Source organism: Syngnathus floridae, chromosome 20 (genome assembly GCF_059516105.1).
Source record: "Syngnathus floridae isolate MCC-2025c chromosome 20, RoL_Sflo_1.0, whole genome shotgun sequence".
In the NCBI taxonomy this organism is placed as follows: Eukaryota; Metazoa; Chordata; class Actinopteri; order Syngnathiformes; family Syngnathidae; genus Syngnathus; species Syngnathus floridae.
Window position 1 is genome coordinate 2513908 of NC_142432.1, and position 17176 is coordinate 2531083.

Below are 17176 nucleotides of genomic sequence, written 5' to 3' on the forward strand. Positions count from 1 at the left end.
GGTTAGGCTTGCTCTTGCTGTGGTTAGGGTTAGGGTTAGGGTTTGTGTTGGGCTTAGGCTTGCTTTTGCTGTGCTGAGGCTTAGGGTTAGGCTTGCTCTTGCTGTGGTTAGGGTTAGGGTTAGGGTTTGTGTTAGGCTTAGGCTTGCTTTTGCTGTGCTGAGGCTTAGGGTTAGGCTTGCTCTTGCTGTGGTTAGGGTTAGGGTTAGGGTTTGTGTTGGGCTTAGGCTTGCTTTTGCTGTGCTGAGGCTTAGGGTTAGGCTTGCTCTTGCTGTGGTTAGGGTTAGGGTTAGGGTTTGTGTTAGGCTTAGGCTTGCTTTTGCTGTGCTGAGGCTTAGGGTTAGGCTTGCTCTTGCTGTGGTTAGGGTTAGGGTTAGGGTTAGGGTTTGTGTTAGGCTTAGGCTTGCTTTTGCTGTGCTGAGGCTTAGGGTTAGGCTTGCTCTTGCTGTGGTTAGGGTTAGGGTTAGGGTTTGTGTTAGGCTTAGGCTTGCTTTTGGTGTGCTGAGGCTTAGGGTTAGGCTTGCTCTTGCTGTGGTTAGGGTTAGGGTTAGGGTTTGTGTTAGGCTTAGGCTTGCTTTTGCTGTGCTGAGGCTTAGGGTTAGGCTTGCTCTTGCTGTGGTTAGGGTTAGGGTTAGGGTTTGTGTTGGGCTTAGGCTTGCTTTTGCTGTGCTGAGGCTTAGGGTTAGGCTTGCTCTTGCTGTGGTTAGGGTTAGGGTTAGGGTTTGTATTAGGCTTAGAATTGCTTTTGCTGTGCTGAGGCTTAGGGTTAGGCTTGCTCTTGCTGTGGTTAGGGTTAGGGTTTGTGTTAGGCTTAGGCTTGCTTTTGCTGTGCTGAGGCTTAGGGTTAGGGTTAGGGTTGTGTGGGTGTGGTGTGTGATGTGAGTGGTGTGTGGGTGTTGTGTGTGGGTTAGGGTTAGGGTTAGGGTTAGGGTTGTGTGTGATGTTGTGTGTGATGTGTGTGGTGTGTGATGTGAGTTGTGTGTGATGTGTTTGGTGTGTGATGTGAGTGGTGTGTGGGTGTTGTGTGTGGGTTAGGGTTAGGGTTAGGGTTGTGTGTGATGTGTGTGGTGTGTGATGGGTTAGGGTTAGGGTTAGGGTTGTGTGGGTGTTGTGTGTGATGTGTGATGTGAGTGGTGTGTGGGTGTTGTGTGTGGGTTAGGGTTAGGGTTAGGGTTGTGTGTGATGTGTGTGATGTGTGTGGTGTGTGATGTGAGTTGTGTGTGATGTGTGGGTGTGTCATGTGTGTTGTGTGTGGGTTAGGGTTAGGGTTGTGTGGGTGTTGTGTGTGATGTGTGTGGTGTGTGATGTGAGTTGTGTGTGATGTAACCATACATGGTAGTTTAAAAAAAACTACCATACTAGGTAGTTTTTTTTTTTTGAAAAAAAAAAAAAAACGAACCCTAACCCTAACCTTTTTTTTTTAAACTACCATGTATGGTAGTTTTTTTTTTGAAAAAAATCAAAACGCTTTATTTTTGAAAAAAAAAAAAAGAAACTACCATACATGGTAGTTTAAAAAAAAAAAAGCGTTACCATTTTTGAGCAATCCTAACCCTAAGCCTCAGCACAGAAAAAGCAAGCCTAAGCCTAACACAAACCCTAACCCTAACCCTAACCACAGCAAGAGCAAGCCTAACCCTAAGCATCAGCACAGCAAAAGCAAGCCTAAGCCTAACACAAACCCTAACCCTAACCCTAACCACAGCAAGAGCAAGCCTAACCCTAAGCCTCAGCACAGCAAAAGCAATTCTAAGCCTAACACAAACCCTAACCCTAACCCTAACCACAGCAAGAGCAAGCCTAACCCTAAGCCTCAGCACAGCAAAAGCAAGCCTAAGCCCAACACAAACCCTAACCCTAACCCTAACCACAGCAAGAGCAAGCCTAACCCTAAGCCTCAGCACAGCAAAAGCAAGCCTAAGCCCAACACAAACCCTAACCCTAACCACAGCAAGAGCAAGCCTAACCCTAAGCCTCAGCACAGCAAAAGCAAGCCTAAGCCTAACACAAACCCTAACCCTAACCCTAACCACAGCAAGAGCAAGCCTAACCCTAAGCCTCAGCACAGCAAAAGCAAGCCTAAGCCTAACACAAACCCTAACCCTAACCCTAACCACAGCAAGAGCAAGCCTAACCCTAAGCCTCAGCACAGCAAAAGCAATTCTAAGCCTAATACAAACCCTAACCCTAACCCTAACCACAGCAAGAGCAAGCCTAACCCTAAGCCTCAGCACAGCAAAAGCAAGCCTAAGCCTAACACAAACCCTAACCCTAACCCTAACCCTAACCACAGCAAGAGCAAGCCTAACCCTAAGCCTCAGCACAGCAAAAGCAAGCCTAAGCCTAACACAAACCCTAACCCTAACCCTAACCCTAACCACAGCAAGAGCAAGCCTAACCCTAAGCCTCAGCACAGCAAAAGCAAGCCTAAGCCTAACACAAACCCTAACCCTAACCCTAACCCTAACCACAGCAAGAGCAAGCCTAACCCTAAGCCTCAGCACAGCAAAAGCAAGCCTAAGCCCAACACAAACCCTAACCCTAACCCTAACCACAGCAAGAGCAAGCCTAACCCTAAGCCTCAGCACAGCAAAAGCAAGCCTAAGCCTAACACAAACCCTAACCCTAACCCTAACCACAGCAAGAGCAAGCCTAACCCTAAGCCTCAGCACAGCAAAAGCAAGCCTAAGCCTAACACAAACCCTAACCCTAACCCTAACCACAGCAAGAGCAAGCCTAACCCTAAGCCTCAGCACAGCAAAAGCAATTCTAAGCCTAATACAAACCCTAACCCTAACCCTAACCACAGCAAGAGCAAGCCTAACCCTAAGCCTCAGCACAGCAAAAGCAAGCCTAAGCCTAACACAAACCCTAACCCTAACCCTAACCCTAACCACAGCAAGAGCAAGCCTAACCCTAAGCCTCAGCACAGCAAAAGCAAGCCTAAGCCTAACACAAACCCTAACCCTAACCCTAACCCTAACCACAGCAAGAGCAAGCCTAACCCTAAGCCTCAGCACAGCAAAAGCAAGCCTAAGCCTAACACAAACCCTAACCCTAACCCTAACCACAGCAAACGCAAGCCTAACCCTAAGCCTCAGCACAGCAAAAGCAAGCCTAAGCCCAACACAAACCCTAACCCTAACCCTAACCACAGCAAGAGCAAGCCTAACCCTAAGCCTCAGCACAGCAAAAGCAAGCCTAAGCCTAACACAAACCCTAACCCTAACCCTAACCACAGCAAGAGCAAGCCTAACCCTAAGCCTCAGCACAGCAAAAGCAAGCCTAAGCCTAACACAAACCCTAACCCTAACCCTAACCACAGCAAGAGCAAGCCTAACCCTAAGCCTCAGCACAGCAAAAGCAAGCCTAAGCCTAACACAAACCCTAACCCTAACCCTAACCACAGCAAGAGCAAGCCTAACCCTAAGCCTCAGCACAGCAAAAGCAATTCTAAGCCTAATACAAACCCTAACCCTAACCCTAACCACAGCAAGAGCAAGCCTAACCCTAAGCCTCAGCACAGCAAAAGCAAGCCTAAGCCTAACACAAACCCTAACCCTAACCCTAACCCTAACCACAGCAAGAGCAAGCCTAACCCTAAGCCTCAGCACAGCAAAAGCAAGCCTAAGCCTAACACAAACCCTAACCCTAACCCTAACCCTAACCACAGCAAGAGCAAGCCTAACCCTAAGCCTCAGCACAGCAAAAGCAAGCCTAAGCCTAACACAAACCCTAACCCTAACCCTAACCACAGCAAACGCAAGCCTAACCCTAAGCCTCAGCACAGCAAAAGCAAGCCTAAGCCCAACACAAACCCTAACCCTAACCCTAACCACAGCAAGAGCAAGCCTAACCCTAAGCCTCAGCACAGCAAAAGCAAGCCTAAGCCTAACACAAACCCTAACCCTAACCCTAACCACAGCAAGAGCAAGCCTAACCCTAAGCCTCAGCACAGCAAAAGCAAGCCTAAGCCTAACACAAACCCTAACCCTAACCCTAACCACAGCAAGAGCAAGCCTAACCCTAAGCCTCAGCACAGCAAAAGCAATTCTAAGCCTAATACAAACCCTAACCCTAACCCTAACCACAGCAAGAGCAAGCCTAACCCTAAGCCTCAGCACAGCAAAAGCAAGCCTAAGCCTAACACAAACCCTAACCCTAACCCTAACCCTAACCACAGCAAGAGCAAGCCTAACCCTAAGCCTCAGCACAGCAAAAGCAAGCCTAAGCCTAACACAAACCCTAACCCTAACCCTAACCCTAACCACAGCAAGAGCAAGCCTAACCCTAAGCCTCAGCACAGCAAAAGCAAGCCTAAGCCTAACACAAACCCTAACCCTAACCCTAACCACAGCAAGAGCAAGCCTAACCCTAAGCCTCAGCACAGCAAAAGCAAGCCTAAGCCCAACACAAACCCTAACCCTAACCCTAACCACAGCAAGAGCAAGCCTAACCCTAAGCCTCAGCACAGCAAAAGCAAGCCTAAGCCTAACACAAACCCTAACCCTAACCCTAACCACAGCAAGAGCAAGCCTAACCCTAAGCCTCAGCACACCAAAAGCAAGCCTAAGCCTAACACAAACCCTAACCCTAACCCTAACCACAGCAAGAGCAAGCCTAACCCTAAGCCTCAGCACAGCAAAAGCAATTCTAAGCCTAATACAAACCCTAACCCTAACCCTAACCACAGCAAGAGCAAGCCTAACCCTAAGCCTCAGCACAGCAAAAGCAAGCCTAAGCCTAACACAAACCCTAACCCTAACCCTAACCACAGCAAGAGCAAGCCTAACCCTAAGCCTCAGCACAGCAAAAGCAAGCCTAAGCCTAACACAAACCCTAACCCTAACCCTAACCACAGCAAGAGCAAGCCTAACCCTAAGCCTCAGCACAGCAAAAGCAAGCCTAAGCCTAACACAAACCCTAACCCTAACCCTAACCACAGCAAGAGCAAGCCTAACCCTAAGCCTCAGCACAGCAAAAGCAAGCCTAAGCCCAACACAAACCCTAACCCTAACCCTAACCACAGCAAGAGCAAGCCTAACCCTAAGCCTCAGCACAGCAAAAGCAAGCCTAAGCCTAACACAAACCCTAACCCTAACCCTAACCACAGCAAGAGCAAGCCTAACCCTAAGCCTCAGCACAGCAAAAGCAAGCCTAAGCCTAACACAAACCCTAACCCTAACCCTAACCACAGCAAGAGCAAGCCTAACCCTAAGCCTCAGCACACCAAAAGCAAGCCTAAGCCTAACACAAACCCTAACCCTAACCCTAACCACAGCAAGAGCAAGCCTAACCCTAAGCCTCAGCACACCAAAAGCAAGCCTAAGCCTAACACAAACCCTAACCCTAACCCTAACCACAGCAAGAGCAAGCCTAACCCTAAGCCTCAGCACAGCAAAAGCAAGCCTAAGCCTAACACAAACCCTAACCCTAACCCTAACCACAGCAAGAGCAAGCACAAACCCTAACCCTAACCCTAACCACAGCAAGAGCAAGCCTAACCCTAAGCCTCAGCACAGCAAAAGCAAGCCTAAGCCTAACACAAACCCTAACCCTAACCCTAACCCTAACCACAGCAAGAGCAAGCCTAACCCTAAGCCTCAGCACAGCAAAAGCAAGCCTAAGCCTAACACAAACCCTAACCCTAACCCTAACCCTAACCACAGCAAGAGCAAGCCTAACCCTAAGCCTCAGCACAGCAAAAGCAAGCCTAAGCCTAACACAAACCCTAACCCTAACCACAGCAAGAGCAAGCCTAACCCTAAGCCTCAGCACAGCAAAAGCAAGCCTAAGCCCAACACAAACCCTAACCCTAACCCTAACCACAGCAAGAGCAAGCCTAACCCTAAGCCTCAGCACAGCAAAAGCAAGCCTAAGCCTAACACAAACCCTAACCCTAACCCTAACCACAGCAAAAGCAATTCTAAGCCACACACCACACACATCACACACAACCCTAACCCTAACCCTAACCCACACACAACACCCACACACCACTCACATCACACACCACACACATCACACACAACTCACATCACACACCACACACATCACAAACAACACCCACACAACCCTAACCCTAACCCTAACCCATCACACACCACACACATCACACACAACCCTAACCCTAACCCTAACCCACACACAACACCCACACACAAGTCACATCACACACCACACACATCACACACACCCACACACCACACACATCACACACCACACACATCACACACAACCCTAACCCTAACCCTAACCCACACACAACACCCACACACCACTCACATCACACACCACACACATCACACACAACTCACATCACACACCACACACATCACACACAACACCCACACAACCCTAACCCTAACCCACACACAACACACATAAAACACCCACACACCACACACATCACACACCACACACATCACACACAACACCCACACAACCCTAACCCTAACCCACACACAACACACACATAACACACCCACACACCACACACATCACTCACCACATACATCACACACATCACACACAACCCTAACCCTAACCCACACACAACACCCACACACCACTCACATCACACACCACACACATCACACACAACTCACATCACACGCCACACACATCACACACAACACCCACACAACCCTAACCCCTCACACACCACACACATCACACACAACCCTAACCCTAACCCACACACAACACCCACACACCACTCACATCACACACCACACACATCACACACAACTCACATCACACACCACAAACATCACACACAACACCCACACAACCCTAACCCTAACCCTAACCCACACACAACACACATAAAACACCCACACACCACACACATCACACACCACACACATCACACACAACACCCACACAACCCTAACCCTAACCCCTCACACACCACACACATCACACACAACCCTAACCCTAACCCTAACCCACACACAACACCCACACACCACTCACATCACACACCACACACATCACACACAACTCACATCACACACCACACACATCACACACAACATCACACACAACCCTAACCCTAACCCTAACCCACACACAACACCCACACACCACACACATCACACACAACACCCACACAACCCTAACCCTAACCCTCACCCATCACACACCACACACATCACACACAACCCTAACCCTAACCCTAACCCACACACAACACCCACACACCACACACATCACACACAACTCACATCACACACCACACACATCACACACAACATCACACACAACCCTAACCCTAACCCACACACAACACCCACACACCACTCACATCACACACCACACACATCACACACAACTCACATCACACACCACACACATCACACACAACTCACATCACACACCACACACATCACACACAACACCCACACAACCCTAACCCTAACCCTAACCCATCACACACCACACACATCACACACAACCCTAACCCAAACCCTAACCCACACACAACACTCACACACCACTCACATCACACACCACACACATCACACACAACTCACATCACACACCACACACATCACACACAACACCCACACAACCCTAACCCTAACCCACACACAACACACATGACACACCCAGACACCACACACATCACACACAACCCTAACCCTAACCCACACACAACACCCACACACCACTCACATCATACACCACACACATCACACACAACTCACATCACACACCACACACATCACACACAACACCCACACAACCCTAACCCTAACCCACACACAACACCCACACACCACACACACACCACACACAAACACACCACAGACAAACACACCACACACCCAACCCTAACCCACACACAACACCCACACACCACACACATCACACACCACACACATCACACACAACACCCACACAACCCTAACCCTAACCCTAACCCACACACAACACCCACACACCACACACACCACACACAAACACACCACAGACAAACACACCACACACCCAACCCTAGCCCTAACCCACACACAACACACACATAACACACCCACACCACACCACACACATCACACACATCACACACATCACACACAACCCTAAACCTAGCTCCAGCCCTAACCCTAACTCCAACTCTAACCCTAACCCTAGCTCTAACCCTAACTCTAACCCCAGCTCCAGCTCTAACCCTCGCTCCAGCTCTAACCCTAGTTCCACCACTCACCCTAACCCTAACTTTAGCTGTAACCCTAAGCCTAGCTCTAACCTTTAGCTTTAGGGAGGCGTATGGTTACATGGGGCAGCACACGAGTAACTGTGTTGAAAAAGTATTATGATAAAATTCTTAGACCCCACTGAAATTCGAACCCGCATCGCTGAGGCACTAACCACTACACTATGGAAGCCACGCTTATATTGCTTGGAATAGATATGCTTTTATGGAGTAGCTCACAAGTGAATAGCTGGTCTCCAACCATTTTTGCGCCACGGACCGGTTACGTGTCAGAAATATATAATATAAATAATATAAAATTTATAAAATAAATAAAAAATAAAATAATTTAGGCCTCACAGGGTCTTGAACCCTGGTCGCTGCGGTGAAAGTCCAGAGGACTAACCACTACACTATGGACCCCTCACTCACATTGCATGGAATATGTATGATTTTATGGACCCTTTCTTGGTTTCATGCCCAAAAAAATAAAATCAAGGAATAAAGCACCAGACAAGTTTTAACAGGTTTTAATGTTTATTAAAATAATAATAACAATACAAGTAAATTTCAAACCAGCAATCTAATGTGAAATTGCAGTAGATCTTATACTACTATACAACAGTGCTTACCAGCTCAGTGGCCGGAGAGGAGAGTGTCCGCCCTGAGAGTGGGAGGTCGTGGTTTCAAACCACGGCCGGGTCATACCAGTGACCATTATAACAATGGTACCCATTTCTTCCCTGCTTGGCACTCAGTGTAAGGGGTTGAATGGGGCTCCGCTGCTGCTCACAATCATTGGGACTTTAATTTTATAAGTTAAATTTAGAAAATCAAGATTACCCAAAGAGAAGCATAATCTCCCCGTTTTTGCACAACGGCGCATCCCTTCATGCACTTCCTGAGACCTCAGCGAATCATGAAGCAGTATTTAACAAGCAAAAGGAAAACAATATATATAAGAGTTACAAACTTTATGCAGAATTGAGAGAAAATTGACAAAGTACAGCCAGCGGATAAGGAGCTCCACACATGGTTCGATCGTATCAGAAGCAATGACGTTAACCATTCGACCAAATTGACCGCTCTCCAACAGTAACGGCATGTAAAGAATGCGTGTATTCAGCTCCTGATGCTCTGCAGCGAGTCTATGAGGCTCTTGTTGTAATCAGCCACTCGTTCGTAGACGTTCTTGGAAACAGAAGCAAAGTCGCTCTCCTGAGATTTCGACGCGATGACTGACGCTGCCGTTAAAGAAACACACATCCGAAAATAACAGTAAGGATGCTTTCGGGAAGGATACATTCTTTCATGACAAAGTTGTTCTGCTCCAAATGTTGCCATTTCCTCTCCAGGTTAGCCAACTACAAAGAAAGAAAGAAAAAAATCATTAGTAAACGAGTGCATGGAAAGCTAATCCTTGATGTTCATGTACACTTTGTGTTTCCTGTTAAAATAATTCAGCACAATTAAAAATGTTTTTTACTGCTACTTGGCTGAATAAATGCTCCAAATGCGCCATACATGCTTATAGTGTACAAACCTGTGCATGGGTCTCATTTTCTTCCAGTTTGGCCTTTAGCGCTTCATAGTTCTCGCTCATCTCCTCCAAAAGTTGACGGAATGAATCTCGCCGTTGTGTGAGGGAAACTCGCTCTTCCTGGAGTCTCTGCTCAAAGACATCGCACTTTTGAACACTGGTGGAAAACTCTTGAGAACTCATTCATGTATGTGGACAAGTGTTCTACCGTCTTCCTCTGGTCCGCTGTGTGTCTCAGGGTTTCCAGGTCCCTGTAGGTAAGCAGCTCAGACTCCATCTGTTTGACATTTTCCTTCAGAGTGTTCAGCTCGCCCGTGATTTTGCCCTCCAGCTGCTGGAATTTCTCCCGGTCCTGCTGCAGCCGTTGACACTCTGAGAAGCAAACACACGGCACACAATGTGATTTTGGCATGTGCCACGTGAAAGGTCAGGTGAAGACTCGGCGTGGGGTCAGGTGTGGGTCTACGTCGGGTTCACTGACCAGAGGTCAGTCCCTTGGCGGTGCTGGCTGACTGCGACACCTCCGTCTCCTTGGAGACCAGCACGTCCTGCATGTCTCTAAGCTCGCTGGCTGTAATTGTATCCACTCGACGAAGCCGCAACATATTCTGTACATGATAAAATACATGTGACCACACGATCCCTTTTGGTCTTCGTGCGTCTCCTTGACTCACCCTGCTGCAGTGCTCCAAGATGGAGACGATGTTCTCCTGGCTCTGAGTCATCTTGTCCTGCTCCTGTGTCCTTAAATCCTCAAAAGCTTGCAGGAATCCTGGGAAAGAGCAATTCGGTATTAATCTATGAATATGTCATTTGCTTAAGCAGGTGGGTGTTACCATCAATTTCTTCTTCTTTCCTCTTCAGCTCCTTGTACTTCTGCTGACATTCCCCTTTGAAGGAAGACGTGCATAATGAGTTTAATGATTGTAGGCTTCTCTGGACGATGTAGTAATATTTTCATACTGGCCACTTTTGTACACACTTACCTTGAGCTTCCTCCGAGTCCTGCTCGTGTTGTCGGATGTCTTCTGAAATTTGACCGGTCCTGTCTCGAATCTCCACCAGCCTGAACACACACACACACATATGCCAATTCATAACACAATTGTCAAATCTACTAAATCTAAACATCAATACGTACTGTCTGTCCATGCTGGCGATTTCCTGATTGTCCTCTTTCACCTGAAAAATAAAGCATGAATGATGGTGTGGAGACTCATGTGCATATGTGTTAGGAATAACAAAGCAACCTGTTTCAATAGTTTCTCTCGCTCCTCTTGAGGCGTGCTGAAGCTCTTGTGCTCAGCCTCCATGTTGTCCCGCTTTGCCTCCAATGTTGACAAAGTTTCGTGTAGCCGGACCACTTCCTGTTTTATCTGTGAATGGGCCAGCTCCTAGCACAAAAAAAGACATGGAACAAAACATGCTACAGATTCTTTTAACCTCAATCCATTAATATTTTTTTCTCTGCTCGTTTAACTTACTGCTTCGTATTCCTCCTTCCGGGTCAACAGGGCATCCAGTTCCTCTTGGAGAAGAGCCAGTTCCTAGGAGAGAACAAGACGGGGAAATTAAAGTAAGGTCCAGAATATGTGGATAGTTTTTTTTAAGGATGATGCAGATTGCAATATTTGGCAAAATAAAATTCTGAAAATGGATGGATGGATGATAAAGAAAAGAAAAAAAAAAACCTGTAGCAACTCCTCATTGGCTGTCGTCATGGTGAAATATTTCTCCTGCTTTGGAGCCGGCATGGCTTGGACAATTTCTTCGGCAACACGCCTTTCTTTCTTGATTTCTTCTTCGATAGCCCTGATAGCGTCCTCCCTTCTGCAGGACAAAAACACAGCAGGTCAAAAAAAGAAGCATACGTGACAACCAAAAAATATCATGATGCTATATTCTCATTTTTGAGTATATGACGTCTATGAAGGTGGCAGCAGGGGAGGGGAGCAATTAAAGAGTTAACATCACTTGAGACAGCGCTGTTACAGAAACAAGGAAATGTGCAATGAGGATCGATTTCATCAAACGACTTTTCTCGACAGTCAAAAGTTGCATGTAAGCTTTCAGAGTTTACAAGGGTCCAAAGGTCTTTTGCTGTGCTGGCTGCTCCTCTTACTGGACAATAGCTTTGTGGTTCCTGTTCATAGAGATTAGCACTAACAACTGCAAGCGAGGGTAAACGCACTTGTAGTTTTCTTAATGGTTCAAGAAATAGCTGCTTTGTTCCGTATCCAGGGAAGATTATGGGCCAGCCTCAGCAATTTCTCCATCTATTGTGCTTGGTCTGCCTTGTGGCAATATTTACAAAGAATAATCATGCTGTGGAAAATGCACACGTAAGAATATCTTTATTTTTTATTTTAATTATAGTGCATACGCTAACCTATTTCCATGTATTCCGTGACAGGTCCGTAACTTAACTGCCACGCGTTTGGATGTGATCCCTTGTGGCAGCAGCAACTCATCTGTTACTAGCCTTGTGGTTGAGAGGAATCAGATTACTTTGTCAAATGAAGATAGACAAGCCCTGGCCAGTTATCCTCAACTTTTGGAGCTCCACCTGGATCTTAACCAGGTGACCAATATATCTGCTAGGTACTTGTCTGTTTTACCCAACCTCATCGTGCTGTCGCTATCCAAGAACCAAATCAGCAGGTAAATAAGAAAAAAAGGAAAAGGTGAACATCAGCTTCTATTACACATTTGGTTTTAAATTGCATCTGTAGTTTTGAAGATTTTTTTTATCATCATTTGACCAATAGAGAAACTTGAGTGTTACTCTTTTAACAGGAATTATGATACATTTGGCTTTCATTACAGCCTCGTACCAGAGTCTTTCTATGGCCTGGAAGCACTTAGAATGCTAAACCTGTCCCACAACCTGCTGACAAGTCTACCTGCAAAGATATTCTGCAAGCTTAATAATCTACAGGTAACAAGTCATAGCCTTGGATCCCTAGACATTTACAGTATTGTGCAAAACGGTCTTGGGCCAGCCATAGTATAAATTCAGCTTACGCAGCATTTTGACAGGACAGATAAAGTTGCTCTAAGAATATCCCCACCCACTCTATTAGGTGGTAGACCTTCAGGGCAACCCATGGAATTGCTCGTGCCACTTGCTGAGCAGCATTGAAGAAATACGAGCAGCAGGAGTCACCATTGGTAATGATCTTCATGATTTACTATTGTACATTCAATCTCAATAGATGACTGGGATTCTGCCATGTTTGGATCCACAGCAGGGACAAACACGAAATGTGCGTCACCACGGCAACAGGCTGGAATGAATGTTTTGGAGGCTGAGTGTCATCCAACAGCAGCATCTTCCTCAACAGTGGATCCTCAAAATTCAACATCAGGCACCATGGAGCCATCCAAGAAGCCAGAAGTTTTGCTGACCGTCAACCCAGACTATAGCAGTAAGAAATATTCCATTTTGAACTGGCTGCATGATTAACTGTCTGACCAAGACTGTCTTCAACAAAAACCAGACCAAATGCCTGCGTCGGGGAACACTTGGAAATTTGTGGTGTGTGTCGTGGCCTTGGCTCTGACAACATCCATGTTGGTGGTGTGTGCCATCAAAGGCCCCTCCTGGTACCGGCTCTTCCACAATTACAGACATAGACGACTGCAGCAAGAAGAGAACCAAGAGGACCGCCCAGCTTCAAGCATCTACTCAGAGACGGGGAGATGCATGACCCACCAGACCATCACCTTCGAGAACAATAGGGCTGAGGGCGAGGAGGATGTGCACTACTTTGAGGATCCTTACATCAAGGCAGAGGAGTAACTGAAATAAAGGCCACACTGGGCCACTTGGAAATTTTATAGCATCACAAAAGACCAATAAAATATGATTATTACTTTTATTCAATTTCTTATATTTAATGTCATTTTTTTAATGACATTAAAATGATTCACTGGTATTTTATAGGTGTTTTGTAGTAGATAGGGACGTAAAATCAGGGAAAACGAGAATAAGGACTGAAAATGTAACTGGGGGCAAAAACACATGTTCAGCATTTATAAAACACTTACTCTCGTCTCTCTATAAAGATGCTGTCGATGCTTTCTGCCTCTCTGTCGTTTTGCGCTTTCAGCTGATTTGAAGAAAGAAAGTGATTTTTTTTTTCTTTTACATTTTACCAGAGGAACGCTTATTTTCTGTTTACAAAGTCTACTTACACTGTTGTAGTCATTGATCATTTCGTCCATGTCTGAGTTGGTGTTGAGTTTGTCCATCAACTGTCCATAAAATGACAAATATGAATGAAATATTCTGCTTTAAAGAGCTCAGACAGCTTACCATGTTGTAGTCAGCAAGCTGGCCCTGCAGATCTCTGATTTCTGCAGCCAGACTTTCAGCTCTGGGGGAACAGATGACATTTTTTTTAAATCAACTACACCTCTGGCAACAGTGATGTCACTGACCTTTTTTCATAAGACAGATAGACGGAGTTCTCCTGGTTGAAGGTGTCGATTTCTTTGTGGAGTTTGCTGATCTCTGTGGTCAACTCGTTGATCTTACTCCTAACAGCGCAAACACAAGTCACATATTTGAATCTGATTAAGTGGTAGAGGGATCCATATTTACTAGTTACCTGAGAAGACCCAAGTAATAAGACTTGTCCAGGATTTGTCTCTGAGGTCCTTCATGGGGGTGGAGACGACATGGTAGTGAGAGAAGTTCAAAAAAGACAATTCATTACATCATCATCCAAGGTGATCAGGTTCAATCAAAGCCAAGAAAAACTTGTTCTTACCCTTCAACCCAGTTTTCATGCCGCTGAGGCCCTGTTGGGTCACAGGCCTATCAGCCACTTTAATCTGTGCGGACAGGACTCCAGGAGTGCTTATCAGAGTCCTCACACCAGGATGAAGACTAGTACCTGGAATCTGCATCTGAATAATGATAAGACACTTACATGCAGTATGTGCAAAAAACAGCTGAGGCAAGGTGGAGTTCACAGTCACACTTTTAATGCATAATGGCAAACTTGTCATACCCCAGTGGGTATACGTATGGCTGTAGGAGGAGGTCGAACAGCTGTTAAAGGTCTCCCTACGGCTGATCCAGCTCGGCTCATAGGCCGACCCATACTGGAGGGAGGCCGCTGACTCGCCATAATGCTGTAACCTGTAATCACATGACATGACATTGTAAAGTGGAATATGACTATGCCGCATCACAGCGAGTGAGCCAGTCCTGCATGCATGGATGCTTTTGGGAGAAATGCTATTGATTTAAAAACATGAACATTTTGGCTGAGTTTGTCAAAGTCTTATAACGGTGCACAGCTTCGATTTGAGGGTGTTTTACTATTTTGACCCAACACAAGACACGTGAAGCATGCTAATGCGGCTAACAGTTGTTTTATCGATGACATTCTTTTTGCAAAAACATTCAAGAATAACATACCTTTAATTGCAGTTTGTCCTTTACGCCGATATTTAAAATATGAGTGTCATTCGTCTCCGGAGCTAGCAAAAAAAACCTTTGCACAAGACCACCAAGTTTGTTGACAGACGTTACTGCGGCAACTTTCTTCTTCGGCACTCTTTGGGCGTCGTTGAAACACGAAAACGCGCAATACTGCCACCACCTGTCAATGTTGCATAATGACAGTCCCTGTTTGTCTTTACTGAACTACTTACTATAAATATTGTCCTTGTTTTTACAAGTTATGCCAATATTCCTACAATACCCGCACGACTAATTTGACTTTAAGGGACACTGAGACCCCCCTTTGCTTTAGGATGAACCTAACCATGCAGTAATGTTGCTTTATTGATTTGTTTATTTTGGCATGCATCACAGTTTTCATTGTATGCACTGATCAAACACAGAATAGATGATTAGATGGCACATTGATCTACACTTTAAATTATCTTTTGTACAAAAATCAAGAATCAAAGTTCAATTTCATACACAATACACAAAAGCAGTATTTCAGTTCAGTTTGAAAGTTGACTTTTGAAAACAGTGCGCGTGCGCACGAGTGTTGCGTGTGTACGTCCCTATGTCGCGCACCAAAAGCTGGCGTCACGGCATTGACGCGCGCCCCAACAATCGTCTTCTTGGTTGAAATATCATCACATGTGATCATAATAAAGTGAATATGTTGCAAAACATGCCCATTGTATTCTTTTAGTGTCAGTAAAAATTAAATTGCACTAAAATGAGACCCATAAAATTACACTAAAATGTGATCCACATTCCTTTGCACAACCAGACTCAGCAAGTGTAATAAAAATAAATACTCCCTAAAATAAAACATTCAATCAGACTTTATACGTTGTGCCACGGCCATTGTTGGGCGTTTAGGGTACGAGTATGCCCACTTTTACCAGCGCAAAATGACATGGTCGCGATCGTGTTTTGTGCAACTAATAAAAGTACAAACGCAACACTCACGGACTTCAGCGTCGGAATAAATAATAACACGTTCAAGTATGCGTAAACAGAATTGTTGTAAGAATAAGGAAAACGTGTTTGAAGCGATATTGTTAGTCGGCTTCATGCAGATACGCCCGACACAGATATCCACAGGGAGCGCCAATTGGGGAGTGATGGAGCCGGATCTCTTTCGCAACATTCTCAGTCCTTTTTTCCCCAACTATTTTGCAATGGTACCCCAGCTGAATGGAAAATGTGGACCGCTTTGGACATATATATGTTTTTTTGCAAAGGGACATTTTTTCCCTTTCCAACAAGATGCCTTTAGAAGAAGAAGAAGAAGAAGAACAAGAATAACTTAGAGGAAGGTTGTTGCAATCCTAAAAATGCTTTGTGTCTCCATACAACCTATGACCCATATTTACCATTAATTAAGGAAAGGAATTATTACCCATAATCCTTTGCGGCGGCAATATTTCAGTCAACAGGTCACCCACGAATTTTACGCAGTCTGCTTGACTTTTTTATTTTTTTTTATTTTACTTTAATGACAAACTAAATGACATACTCGTAGTCTGCTTGACGACAACACTTGAGAGTTGCACGCCAGGGACGTCACCAATACTGCGTCACGCGTTGACGTCTCTTGGAAAAGTCCAAATCAATTAAAACAGTATTGTCTTGTCCTATGTTCGAAATGTCCGTGATGTTCATTTTACATCACGCCTTGACATGATGTCGTTTTCCAAAGTTTAAGGAAATGTTATTACAAAGGAACTCCACAATCAATGAGAGACCCCCCCCCCCACATTACTTTAGTCAATCATAATGTTTCAACTATCAACCAGTTATTGTGTCACATCATTCCAATTGTCTCAACAATTGTTTTAAATGTTACAACCGTGTTAATTGTACATATGCTATTCTCATAATTATAACGCATGAGTATAAATACTTTTTATTATGATAAACTGATAAACTAACCATTAATGAAAAATACAATCACGATTACTTATTTATATTATAAAA

General features: G+C 45.3%; 2 protein-coding genes across 5 annotated transcripts; one reads left to right on the forward strand and one right to left on the reverse strand.

Annotated features, from left to right (window-relative positions):
* Positions 1-8716: 8716 nt before the first annotated feature.
* On the reverse strand, positions 8717-15329 carry ift74 (intraflagellar transport 74). Its single transcript, XM_088363667.1, has 20 exons — positions 15170-15329; positions 14757-14887; positions 14514-14652; positions 14352-14400; positions 14182-14280; positions 14057-14117; positions 13936-13995; positions 13789-13850; positions 11430-11568; positions 11223-11285; positions 10989-11132; positions 10880-10920; positions 10725-10804; positions 10575-10628; positions 10413-10510; positions 10220-10346; positions 9947-10110; positions 9742-9867; positions 9502-9562; positions 8717-9436 (listed from the first exon to the last, which is right to left on the reverse strand). Exons 2-20 carry the CDS (start codon positions 14874-14876, stop codon positions 9321-9323), a joined length of 1803 nt encoding a protein of 600 aa, XP_088219793.1. The 5' UTR covers positions 14877-14887; positions 15170-15329; the 3' UTR covers positions 8717-9320.
* LOC148380730 (leucine-rich repeat-containing protein 19-like) lies at positions 9490-13984 on the forward strand. 4 transcript variants are annotated; one of them, XM_088363669.1, is made up of 7 exons: positions 9490-10317; positions 10423-11314; positions 12152-12319; positions 12565-12676; positions 12822-12909; positions 12987-13166; positions 13239-13980. In XM_088363669.1, the coding sequence occupies exons 3-7, from the start codon at positions 12255-12257 to the stop codon at positions 13538-13540; spliced, it is 747 nt and encodes a 248-aa protein (XP_088219795.1). In that variant the 5' UTR covers positions 9490-10317; positions 10423-11314; positions 12152-12254; the 3' UTR covers positions 13541-13980. The 4 variants fall into 4 exon arrangements, with proteins under 4 accessions (XP_088219795.1, XP_088219797.1, XP_088219794.1 ...); XM_088363671.1 differs by having other exon boundaries at positions 9490-11314; XM_088363668.1 differs by lacking the exons at positions 9490-10317; positions 10423-11314 and adding an exon at positions 11396-12080 and having other exon boundaries at positions 12152-12399; positions 13239-13984.
* Positions 15330-17176: the final 1847 nt, after the last annotated feature.